The 13,376-nt window shown below is 38.8% G+C and overlaps 1 protein-coding gene across 1 annotated transcript; it reads right to left on the bottom strand.

Annotated features, from left to right (window-relative positions):
- Nucleotides 1-306: 306 nt before the first annotated feature.
- ZCCHC10 (zinc finger CCHC-type containing 10) lies at nt 307-12,732 on the bottom strand. Its single transcript, XM_070415007.1, has 4 exons — nt 12,659-12,732; nt 7,514-7,675; nt 3,174-3,215; nt 307-2,569 (listed from the first exon to the last, which is right to left on the bottom strand). The coding sequence occupies exons 1-4, from the start codon at nt 12,697-12,699 to the stop codon at nt 2,302-2,304; spliced, it is 513 nt and encodes a 170-aa protein (XP_070271108.1). The 5' UTR covers nt 12,700-12,732; the 3' UTR covers nt 307-2,301.
- Between the last annotated feature and the right edge of the window lie 644 nt (nt 12,733-13,376).

The following is a 13,376-nucleotide window of genomic DNA, read 5'->3' as shown; positions in this document are numbered from 1 at the left end:
AATTGTAATATTTTTACAACTTTTCTACAATTGGCTCAAAATAAAAATTAAAAGAATACATAAAACCATGAGTATGAAGTACACCTTCTGTGCACTTTTTTCCATATCCAGTACTAACCTGTGGCCTAGTGCCATATTTTGATTCCAGGACAGAATTTCAATATTGTACAGTTATACTAACAAAATGTTTGAGGATGAAAACCTATGATCTAATGACTCCTTTTGAAATGGTTGTGGTTGAGACATAATACATTTACTAAAGACTGGCATTAAATAAAACAGCAAAAAGATAACAGAAGCATAAACTTGTGAGCACAAACTCTGAGTTTTATTTCATTGCAAGTGATGTTACCTATGTACACATTTTTTTCTCTTTCAAGTTAACTGCTGAAATTGCCCTTAAAGAAACCACACTGTAAAATGTGTTTAATTACTAATTTATTAAATTTTCCTGTCAATTGACACATTCTGTATGGAGCCTTTCAAGGAAGTTTTGAGAGTTTATTTACAATCACCGAAAGCAGGTGGTTCTGTAAAACTTACAGGTGATTGTATGCTCCTAAAACTCACAACATACATATTTCAACATTTATACAGAAGCCCATTTTCTTCCAAAGTAATTTTCTTCCACTTTCTCATAAAAATATAAAAAAGACAACATTCATAGTTTTAAAAACCTATATTGAACCCAAATCAAGGTTTCTTTACAAATGTATTTTTCCAAAAAGTTAAAAGACATCACAGAATAATCTGGTGTTAAGTACTCTTACCACAGCAGAGTGATTTAAGAAATATTGTGCAGTATTTTTTAACCTTTCATGCTAGATTTCAATTGTGTATGTGCTATATTAACACATCATATTTATGTAGTACATTGTTGTATATGACCAGTTACCACATAAACTGTCCTACTAAAATCATAAAAATGGTAAAAGGCAATCTTTATGAAAGCTTAAAAAATCTCAATAAAAGGCAACCAACATCGCCTTCATTTTCTGTAAAAATTACCTTTTTTTCCTACTTTCTTTCCCCCTTTGAATGGTACCTTTTATAGCATATTAACACACAAAGAAATATATTTGTATCATTTTTACTTGTTAGCCTTTTAAATGACTGTTTTCTGATACACTGAATTTACCCAAAGGCACCAAGATTCCTAAGTAGTTTCAACATTTTTGTTCCTTTTTAAGTTTCTCTAGAACAGCTGTGGGCAAACTACTGCCCCCGGGCCGGATCCGGCCCATTTGAAATGAATAAAACTAAAAAAAAAAAAAGACCGTACCCTTTTATGTAATGATGTTTACTTTGAATTTATATTAGTTCACACAAACACTCCATCCATGCTTTTGTTCCGGCCCTCCGGTCCAGTTTAAGAACCCATTGTGGGCCTCAACTCAAAAAGTTTGCCCACCCCTGCTCTAGAATGATGCTCCTCAGATAAGTGTAACGCTAAGAACCAGAAGAAAATAAATGATACAACACAGTAACTTGAAACTTGTACCATCAAAAAGGTAGAAATATATTAATAGGTTCCTTGAACTTTTCATTTAGGACAGAAGGCAAAATAACTTTCTGAACATAAACATAAAAATAGAGCACATTTATCAACAAAGACGCCTAAGCTTAGAATAACAATGTATTAAATCTGACGTAAAAACACACAGAAATTCACTGCCAGATATTCTGATGCATTATCCTGAAAATATGTCTCATACATAACACTAACATACAACAAAGTATCGCATTGTTTTCACAGGGAGAAGAGTTTTAGTTTTGTTTTATTCTAAAGATTTTTTAAAGATTTTTTTTAGAGAGGAAGGCAGAGGGACAGAGAGAGAAACATTGATGTGATAGTGAATCATTGACAGGCTGTCTCTGCATGTCCTCCACCAGGGAGTGAGCATGCAACCCGGGTATGTGCCCTGACTGGAATCAAAGCAGCAATCTTTTGGTGCATGGGATGACACTCAATCAACTGAGCCATGTGGGCCAGGGCAAAAATAAGTTTTACCACCAAAACAGAATTACTGGATTTCAGCTTTTGATTAAGTGTTAGAGATACACTTTAAATATAAAAAAGAAAAACAAGATTCACTCTTAAAATAAAAAAGTGTGTGTGTGTGTATATATATATATATTTCATTAATACTTTTTATGCTCTTACAATGTAAAACATTTAGAAACTTCTGAGCTCTCAAAATTTTGGCCAGTTAATCTATTTGGCTTTAACATATTCTAAATTCCCTTTTGAGAATCAGATTAAAGTTTATGGTCCATCAGTCCAATATAGGTAGAGCGACTCTATTTCTTTTGCTTCTTTTTTGGTGGTTCATCTTCGGAGCTGCTATCCGTGCTGGTGCTGCTACTACTGGAAGAGCTGGAATCTGAGTCTGAATCAGAGGATGAGGAAGAGCTTGTGGAGGAGGCTGAAGATGATGAACTGGAGGAGCTTTCATCAGTATCACTGTCCTCAGAGGAGGATGAGGTAGATGTTTCTTCACTCTCTGATGAAGAATCACTGGCTGAACTGTCACTGCTATTGCTACTGGAGCTGGTTACACTCTTAGACCTATTAGACAATCAGTAGTTATATTCATGGGCAGCCAACATTTAATAAAATGTTAATTTCTGTACATGTATATAACTGAAGCTTTGCTAGCATGTTATTCCTACATTTAATGCTTTTGGGATTACCTATTATAACCATACTGCCTTCCCTCCCTTAGCAAGGTCATTTACTTTAGTAATTTAACTCTCTTGGATGGTATAATATACCTAATATATTATGCGCCACGGCAAATAAATAATAGTAGAATAAAGTTGCAGTATAACAAATGGTTTTATTTAAACCTCATGAAGTAGCAAATGTTTCATAATCTCAATTACTTTAGACCAGGTATAGCTGGACAATAATTTCTTACCCGTTTAATAAAATTTCCTATTCTAAGCTAGGAGAAATTATTTACTATTTCCAGGTAGAAGGACTCTGGAAAGTAAGAGAAAAAGGAGACATAAAGGAAATAAATTCCAGATAGGTAAAGAGAGGAACATATCAGAAAATTGCAAACAAGAAACTTCAGATTCAAATCTTTAACTACGATTTTAAAATCATTCTTCCTATCCCTCCAACTAGTATTACATATTAACTATATAATACTCCTGAAGGCACATACCTTTTTTTCTTCGTCTTTCTTTCTACATTAGTTTCTCCAATGCTGATAAACATGGGAAAAAGAAACTCCTATTAATAGAGTGATTATGCACAGCTCAGACCAACCCTTCTGTTATCCCCAAAACTATTCTATATTGGAGAAACACTTTGTCTTTTATAACATGTATTCAGAGTCCAGTATTACTTGTTATAACCAAATGGAAAGTTTCCTGTTGTAGGCTGTATGTGGTACATAGTCAACATAACCAGCAGTGAAGCAAGACATATTATCTATTAACTTTATCTTAGAAGCCAGGTAAGTTGGTAAAGATGACTGAATGTACCAATTTGATTCTTTTTTTTGTTTTGAATTTAGGTTGATATGGCTAAATCAACTACATCCTGAACAACAATACAAAGTAAATAATAGCACAATTGTAATTTATAATTTGAGTTTCCAGAGTAATATAAATGGCCATCCTATATAATAAAAGCCTAATATGCTAAGTGTCCAATCGTCCAGTCAACCAATCAAAATGTAATATGCTAATGATATGCTAAGGCCACACAACCGCTTGCTATGATGTGCACTGACCAGCAGGGGGAAGACGCTCCGACCAGTAGTCCAACCAGTAGGTTAGCTTGCTGCTGGGGTCCAACCGATTGGGACTGAGCAAGACGGGCTGAACATACTCTGGAGCCCTCCCACGGTCTCTCCCCAGCTGGCCAACCTCCTGCATCCCTCCCTGGTCCCGATTGTGCACCAATGGGGTCCCTTGGCCTGCCTGCGTCCTCTCGCAATTCGGGACCCCTCGGGGGATGTCAGAGAGCCGGTTTCGGCCTGATCCCACAGGCCAGGCCGAGGGACCCACTGGTGCACGAATTTGGGCACCGGGCCTCTATTTTCATATAAAAACCAACCTTTAATTTAAAATAACCATTTCTTTTTTGTATGTCCCCCAAATGTTCAGTTATTTACTGTGACAATTAATACTTCAAGACTGCGTTCCTTCACATCATTTACCAAGAACAAAGTCTGGTGATTTTTGAATGAAATATACAAATGGCTTGCTGCTATATTCCTGCCAAACAACATGCATACTAAATCAGGTTTTCAAATTCCAGAATTACTTCTATTATTATAGCATTGTCTTGTAAACTTAGTATTTCTATAGTCAGGACTTCTCTATATTTCCTAGCTCAGAGGTGGGCAACCCCTGGCACGCATGCCAAACATGGCATGCCAGTAACTTTTGCTGGCATGCAAAACCCTCTCTTATAGTCTTCCATTTACAATTTTTTTCTTAATATCGACTTTTTTATTTTTCAGATAAATTCAGTGTAGGTGCATCTTAGATAAATAAATAATTTTACATAACAAGTTATCTTAAAGATCATAGACATGGATTGATGAGTGAGGGGAAGAGCCATTTCAATAGTGTCAAAAACGAACTATTGAGGACTTGGAATGCCATTCCAGAAATTTTTTTCTGTTTAAAAAACTTTGCAACAGCGTTACTCTCCATGCTTTCACCCACATATGCTTGTGAATCTTTGTTCTCAGTGATGAATTTTGTTAAGTCTCATAATAGGAGTAGCCTGATGGATGAAAATAGTAGCTCGTGCATATCTCTGAAGGTCACAAAATATAAACCTGATGTAAAATCTCTGTCATCAGTGATGCAGCAGCAAAAGTCCCACTGATAATATCAAACGGAGTCATAAAGTTTTCTGTCGGACTATCAGTGTACATGTATACATTAAAAAATAAATGTATTTTCATCATCATATACTGTGTTTTTGTCACTTGAATGAATTTTATTATTTCTTCAAGGTTCTTCACATACATACACCTGAAGAGATATCAAGTAGGCGTAACATGTTCTCAAAAAATTAGGGTTGGCACGAAGAATTTTGAGTCAGAGATTTTGCTGGTTTTGGCACGCACTCACAAAAAGGTTGCCCACCCCTGTCCTAGGTAATGCTTCTATCCTTATTTCCTGAGTCTTTAAATATAAATATACTAGAGGCCCGATGCACGAAATTCATGCAAGGGGCTTGGCCCTCACAGCCATGGCGGCTTCCTCAGCCCTCGCAGCCCCGGTTTCGTCTGGAAGGTCATCCGGAAGGACATCCGGAAGGTCATTTAGCTGCCCGGTCTAATTAGCATATTATGCTTTCATTATTATAGATATGTATGTAAAGTTGTTTTACACAATGGAATTACTGAATTGTCATTTTGAGGGTAAATAAGTGGAAGTACATTTATTAAACCACACCACAAGAATCCATGATCACTGAAATTCACACACTTCCATCATTTTATCATTAAACCAAAAATCAGCAGTCTTTATGTATTAGAGCCAAATCTAAAATTCATATAGATCTATGTATTTTTAAGATCAAGATACTTGTGTAATCCAACTAGAAAAACAAAAATAAAAGTAGCCCTAGCTGGTTTGGCTCAATGGATAGAGCGTCTGCCTGCGGACTGAAGGGTGCCAGGTTCGATTCTGGCCAAGGGCACATGCCTGGGTTGCAGGCTTGATCCCCAGTAGGGGGCGTGCAGGAGGCAGCCAATCAATGATTCTCTTTCATCATTGATGTTTCTATCTCTCTCTCCCTCTCCCTTCTTCTCTAAAATCAATAAAATATATATTTTTTTGAAAAAAGTAAAAGTAAATGTTGGGATGAAGTTATTCAAATATTTTATTTTTTAGGACAAAGGTCTCCAAACATATTTTGCTTACATTCCTAATAAAATAATTTTGCAAAATTATGTTTCCTCCTCATAGTTTTTAATTCTAAGTTTCAATATTTGCAAAGGGTGTAATCACTGGCATATTATATATTATATTAAGAAAATTATTATATGATTTTGATAATTGTAGCCAATGAAAAGTAAATGTCACAATAACTTGATACCTACCACAATTCACTTAAAAAACACATGTACAAGCTTATCTTTAACAGTTGGTACTTTTACATTGTCCTTTTTTTCCTTTTAAACTTGACTATGACAAAGTTCAACCTCAATTCAATTCCTATATTTAATTTGTATGGATTTAACCCTGATAAACCTTGTTAACCTGAATAGGTAGGAAAATATCTTATTGTAGCAATGTCAGTCAAGCTTTGCACGTCTCCCAAGTTATATTCTACACGTAACAATGATGTATCATTAAAATATACTTATAAATTGAAAATTCAATTAGGTCTTACTTCATTTTTGCTGGGAAAAAAATTTACAGAATAATTTACTCCAAATAATTAGGACCATTCACTTTTTCATTCCAATACCAGCATTTTGAAAGACATTTAGGTTTTTATACATGAGGGCAATACACCAAGGTTAAGATTAGAGAAGGTGAGAGGTATTCTTTTGCAAAATTAAGAAGGGTTGTTGAGGAAGGGGAGTGGAAAAGGAGAACCAGGAGACAAGTTCTCATACAGATTCATTTTGGAAAAAGTATAATGAATGTTGATAATCGAGAAACTGATTACTTATCTACTCCTGTATAACCCTTGAAGAGCCTCACGTCCACAAATTGGAAGGCAGCTACCTTGAAAGTCCTAATATTTATAACACTATTATAAAGCTAATAGTCCTAAAGACGCTGCTGCTAATTTGTAGCACTAAGTTGGCCTGACCCCTTCCTATTTCAGTTTCTCTAAAGCATGTCTACTTACTTATTTCATAGGAATTTAAAAAGATTTATTCAAAGGGCATAAAAGAGTAAATAAAATTTTTCTAGTCTCCTTCCTACTCAGGTCTTTTTAGAAAGGAACTACAATTATCGATCATTTATATTTTCAAATAATCCAATTATTCCTTTTTTCCTTTTTTAACATAAATGATAGCATATTATATATACTGCTCTTTACTTAGTCTATATCTTAATATAAGTATCCTGGATACTTATCTTGGATATCTTTTATAGCAGCTTATATAATCTATCACATAGTATTCTGTTGTCATGTCATAGGTAGAAGCAATAAAGCAAAATGATCATGAGCATGGATTCTAAAAAGACTGGTTGGTTTAACACTTAACGTTCCTACTTACTAACTGTGTGACAGCACTGAGCAAGTTACTGAATCTCTACATGCTTCAGTTTCTTCGTATTTAAAATGGGGATTAATAATAGTAATTACTTACCTTTATGTTATAGATATGATGCTTAAATATGCTAATACTTGTAAAGAGCTTAGTATAGTGCCTGGCACATAATAAGCACTCATTCATATTGTAATCTAAATCTGATTAACAACCATGAGACATTTAGGTCCTTAATAAAGTCTATAAATATAAAAGATTCCTTTGGGAAAAAATATTCCTTTAGATATCACATGTAAACTTACCTTTGTTGTAATAGTAATCTGTTTTCTTTTTCTTTTAAAGCTTTCTTTAGTTCTGCTGTTCTTGAAGGCCTATGTAGGTATTTCCTTTTTCCTGTGCATTCGTAAGTCCAATGTCCAAATTCCAAGCATTTCTGACATCTTACATGTTGCTTATTTGCTTCACTACAGAGCAAAAATCAGAATACAGGTCTTAAATTCTGCCCTGAAAAGCATAAACAATATAATGTGTAAAATGGTGTTTATTTTTAAATAAAAACAAACATCATTTTACATTTTAAATTGTTTATGTTAGGTTTAATCACAAGACAGCATAGTAAGTGCTTAAGAGCATGGACCTTGAAGTTAAGACAGAATTTAGCTCAAATCTTCATTCCTCAATTCCACTCCAGCAATGGCAGACTAGGTAACTCAGACAACGCTTAGGCTCAGAACTAGAAAAGACAGTGAAAACATTTAAAACAATCTGCTCGAGGCATGAGAGAACTAACAATAAGGTAAAGAATAACCAAGCCAAAATACAGAAGAAGATAGAAATCCAGAGTGGTCAGCCCTGTAGTTTGTATCTGCAGTTAGGACTCAGAGGGTCTATCCCTTAAGAATAAACCAACCATATAAAGAGTGCAGCCCGGTTTCTAGACATCTAGGAGACTAAGAAAAATCTCAGTTCCTGAAATTAGATTAAGATGCAGCAAGCAAAGAAAAGCAGATGAAAGAAATGGAAAGGAAGAAATCAAATTATCATTCCTCACTGATGATGTATTATGTACATGGCAAATCCAAAAGATCTACAGATAAAATATTTTTAATAGTTTGAATTCATAAGTGAGTTTAGCAAGGCTTTGGATTGGGGTCAGCAAACTGTCCGTAAAGGGTCAGACAGTAAATATTTTAGACTTTGCAGATCAAGAGGCAAAAGCGAGGATATTATCCCCTGCTAGCATGGCTCAGTGGGCTGAGCACTTGTCCCATGCTCCAAGAGGTTGCTGGCTCAATTCCCAGTCAGGGTATATGCTTGGGTGGCAGGCTCAATCCTCAATAGGAGGCATGGAGGAAGCAGCCGATTGAGGTTTCTCTATCATAGATGTGTCTATCTTCTCTCCCTCCCCTTCTCCCACTCTCTAAAAAAAAAATCAATAAAAACATATTTAAGGGAAAAAAGTGAGGATATTATGTAGATACTTATATAACAGAAAAAATTTTTTTTTCTGGAAATATTTTGTTAATAAAAATATTTCATATAAAAGAGGTTTACTAATGAGAAGAATGTAATTCCTTTTTGGAGGATAATGTTTCACTCAATTGAGATTCAAAGTTAGTATTCCCCACCATCAAATTGATCATATATATTAGTAACATTCTTCATACCCTGGCTAGGTAGCTCAGTTGGTTGGAGTGGCATCCTGATACACCAAGGTTGCAAGTCTGATCCCTCATCAGTGCACATACAACCATTAACCAATGAATGCATGAATGGGTAGAACAATAGATCAATCTTTCTTTCTTTTCTTTCTTTCTTTCTTTCTTTCTCTCTCTCTCTCTCTCTCTCTCTCAAATAAATAATTTAAAAAACCACAAACATTCTTAGTTTGCAAGACTACAAGAATAGGCAGCAGGCGGGATTCAGTTTGCCAAACTGTTTTAGATAAGGTCAACACGTAAAAATGAATTGTTCCTATATAATAAAAATAGTTAAAAATTTATTTAAATAGGTTTTTATTGATTTCAGAGAGAGGAAGGGAGAAGGATAGAGATAGAAACATCAATGATGAGAGAGAATCATCAAATGGCTGCTTTCTGCACGCTCCCTACTTGGGATCGAGCCTGCAACCTGGGCATGTGCCCCAACCAGGAATTGAACTGTGACCTTCTGGTTCATGGGTCGACACTCAACCACTGAGCCACACCGGCCAGGCAAAAAATGAAATTTTAAAAGGTGACATTTATAATATCCTGAAAAATACCCAATACCTACAAATAAATAAAAGAAAATATGTGTAAGACTTTTGTGCAGAAAACAAAGATTACGGAGAGGAACTAGTCTAGTTACTAGACATTTAGATAAATAGCTAATAGCTAATAGAGGGATATACCATGTTCATAGAATGGAAGACCCAATATTATAACAATGTCCCTTCTCTCCAAATTGACTTATAGATTTAAAGTAATGCCAATTGGTAAAGACCTATAAGAGAAATATCTAAAACTCTGCCAAAATGAGCTGAGACTAGTAAAAAATATCAAGAACATAAAAAATTATTTTATTTTGTGTCTTAGTTATATTTAAATCATAAAGAATATAAAAAGGGATAGGTTCACTATTTGGTGTGCTAGGTAAATAGGCCACCAATATTACATTATGGGCTTAGAGATCAAGCAAGACTATTTTATTTTGCTTCAGTCTGAACTCAGGTATTATTATCCTCCTATATAATAAAAGCCTAATGTGCAAATTGTCCCTTCGACCAGGAGTCTGACTGCTTGCTATGACATGCGCTGACCACCAGGGGATGGCACAGAACATGGTGGGCACCGGTGATGTGGCACTGGCAGTGGGCAGCAGTGCGGGCCCTGATGAGAGCGGGACCTCGGCGGGAAGGTGGAGCAGGTGAGCAGGTGGTGCCAGGCCAAGGTGGGTGCGAGTGGGGCCAGGCCAAGGTGGGGACCAGTGGCAGCGGAGGGGGGTGGGGTAGCCGCCTGGCTCCCAGGCGCTGAGGGAGCCGGGTGGGGGCCCCATGACTCCGGCGGAGGGGGGAGGGGCAGGGGCCCGGAAGCCCAGGTACTGCCCAGGGACTAGAGGTCAGGTGGGACCAGCCCTTCCACACCAGGCACTCACGCTTCAATCGCTGGCCAGGCCTAGGGACCACACCCATGCACAAATTTCATGCACTGGGCCTCTAGTACACAGAATAAAAAGAGTAAAACTGAAGTCCAAGATATTTGAGGAGTATGTAACAGAGCCCTTATCCATTTTGAATGTGTTTAAGTTATATGACCAGGTGAATGCTCCCTGACATATCAGAGATTTTCCCAGGTGAGACTATTGGACTGCTACTGGTAAGCTGAGGAACTCTGGAATATAGAAGTGGTGCTGAAAGACTAGAAGCAGGCAAATTCTGTTTTGATTTTAGAAGTGGAGAGAAGGGTAGATTCCTCAAACTAGATCACTGATTTGTAGAGATCCACTCAATTGTACTCGGAAGATTATGAGGTCTATGTCAATCAGAGCTTCATAATCCCATAGACTTGGCTCAGGGTTGGGCATGTAACCCAATCTAGACCAATGAGATGCCATCAACTTGAAGCTGAGAGGATATAAATGACCCTAGATACTGCAGTCATCTTTATACCAAAGGACTGGACCCAACACCCAAAACAACAAGCCTGAGAGAGAGCGGACCCTGGTGACATCATTTAGTGTGCTTTTTAAGTATTATTAGCACTCCATTCTTGATCTCAGAACTGTGTGACTTTAAAGTCTCCTTCCTTCATCAAGCATACTATGTACTCTGACTCTCTCAGTCTTTATCCTTATGCTCAAGGAACTCTTCTTAACTGACAGGACAGACAGAATCTGATGGAGGGGAGAGGAAACTGGACAGGGATCTTAGAATAAAAAATATCAATATTAAAAGAAATACAGCTCTGGTCAGTGTGGCTCAGTTGGTTGGAACCTCATCCCATGCACCAAAAGGTCATGTGTTTCATTCCTGATCATAGCACATACCTAGGTTTTACTAGTAGGTTGGACCAGGGTCTGGGACTTACTGGAGGCAACCAAGCCATGTAATCTCTCTTACATCGATGTTTCTCTCTCTCTCTTCCTCCCTATCTAAAATCAAGAAGAAGAAAAAAAGAAATATAAACATATACAGTATATGCTAGCAGAATGTAAGTGATATATATTTTTTAAAATATATTTTATTGATTTTTTACAGAGAGGAAGGGAGAGGGATAGAGAGCTAGAAACATCGATGAGAGAAACATCGATCAACTGCCTCCTGCACACTCCCTCCTGTACATGCCCTTGACTGGAATCGAACCTGGGACCCTTCAGTCCGCAGGCCGACGCTCTATCCACTGAGCCAAGTCAGACAGGGCAGTGATATATTATTGATGTGCAAATGGTGATGGCATGAAATGCTGCGAATGAAAAGGAGGCAAACGTTTGGGTGAGCAGGTTGGCAGAAGCAAAAAAGGGCTATCTGGAAGATTCCACTCTCTCTCCCTCATTTGCCACCATGGCCATCTCTCGGTTCTAAAAAACGAACTTCTTTTCTTATCTCAAAGCAATTATGCTACCGTCTGGATGCTCCTTCCCCAGATCCTCTCACGACTGGCTCCTTTCTCACACTTGGAATCTCTGTTCAAGCGTCACCTCTTCACAAGTACCTACCCCGGCCCTTTCCCTCTCCCACCACCTGTTACTGGCTTCCAAGTTCTTATCACCACCCGTATTCACTTAAAATGTTTAGTTTATCGACCCTTCCCACCACTAGCATGGACGCTCCCTGAAAGCGGAGTTTGTCTTGAACCCCTCTTTTGCTTTCTACCCAAATTCTGACACAGAGCGACAGGTAATGAATAAATTAATACTTGCTGAACAGAATGAATGGCAGAAAGTGAGACAGCCTGGGAGGAAAGCCGGCGTTGCCGTCAGCCTGGTCCTGGGGAAGGCGATAGGAAAGGGGCAGGAAAAGCCAGCGAAGCTAGAGGCCGCGTAGAGGAAGCTGAAGGTTTCCGTCGGCGGGAAGAGGGAGGCGGGATCAGGCCTTCGGCGTCCCCCGGCCACGCGAGGGGCAGGCGGCCGGGTGGGCAAAGGGGCACAAGCCCCTTCGTGACCAACTCCTGTGCGTCCCCTTCCGGGAAACCAAACTCCAGGCTCTCTTCAGACTAACCCTCCCCCACCCCCGGGTCCCGCCACGGGGATCCTACGCAGCTGTCTCCTGCGATATCTCTAGCCCATGGACAAAAACTTTATGCCCTGCCCGAGCAGCGAGGCGGCTCCGTGTGAGAAAAACATCCACCCTCTGCCGATCCGTCTGAGGACCCGAGACCGGCCGCGCATCCGGACGCCGCTCAACCGCCGGCTGACGCGCTTCTCCCCGCCCCCAGCCCGCCCCGCACCCAACAAGGGCCCTCACTTACGCTTGTCTCCGGGCTATGAGTCGATGCATGGGAGTCGCCATCTTAGCGCGGCTGAGGTATGCCGCGCTGAATTTTGGGAAACTCCTCGGAAGAGGCGGGGCTCCGAACGCAGAGGACGCAGGCGTGGGCGGAGCTAGCCCCGCCTCCGCGGCTTCTGGGCGGGGCGAGGAGCTGGGTCTGAGGGGTGGGCGTTTGGTTCGCCGAGGAGGGGTGAGGCCGGAGGTCTGGTCTGAACTGGGATTGGAAGGGTCGGTACTTGTCCTGTTGACCCTTGAACGACAGGGATTCGAACGGTGCGGGTCCGCTTATACACGGATTTTTAAAAAAAATAAATACAGTTGTTCCTGCCTATCCACAGGCTTCGCATCCGCGAATTCAACCCTTCGTGGGTGGAGACCATCAATTGAAAGACTGACTTTAGCAAACCACGAAGTGAAAATGTATGTTTATTTCTATTTTTATGTATTTCATAGGGACCAAATGACACGATGTAAGTAAAGCTTCTTTGTCAATGGGTAAAAGATGCTACAAATAATTATTTTAGGCTATTTTAGCATTTAATGTCAGATTATAGAAATTTTATTACCTTAAATCTATATTCTTTGAAACATATAACTTTGAAATATATATGTTTCTGAGTCCCCATTCACTTTTTTAAAAATACATTTTTATTGATTTCAGAGAGGAAGGGAGAGGGAGAGGGAGACAGAAACATCAA

This window comes from Myotis yumanensis, unplaced genomic scaffold, assembly GCF_028538775.1.
Source record: "Myotis yumanensis isolate MYYU_CA2020_CCGP unplaced genomic scaffold, mMyoYum1.0.hap1 SCAF_5, whole genome shotgun sequence".
NCBI classification, from domain to species: Eukaryota; Metazoa; Chordata; class Mammalia; order Chiroptera; family Vespertilionidae; genus Myotis; species Myotis yumanensis.
Note: the sequence above shows the minus strand (reverse complement) of the source record. Positions and strands in the feature narration are given on the sequence as shown.

Coding starts and splice junctions, on each gene's coding strand:
- ZCCHC10 (XM_070415007.1), bottom strand. CDS start 12,699: ATGGCGACTCCCATGCATCGACTCATAGCCCGGAGACAAGC. Junction 7,676..12,658: donor CTCATAGCCCGGAGACAAGC/GTAAGTGAGGGC, acceptor TTTGCTCTGTAG/TGAAGCAAATAAGCAACATG. Junction 3,216..7,513: donor AGATTACTATTACAACAAAG/GTAAGTTTACAT, acceptor CATGTTTATCAG/CATTGGAGAAACTAATGTAG.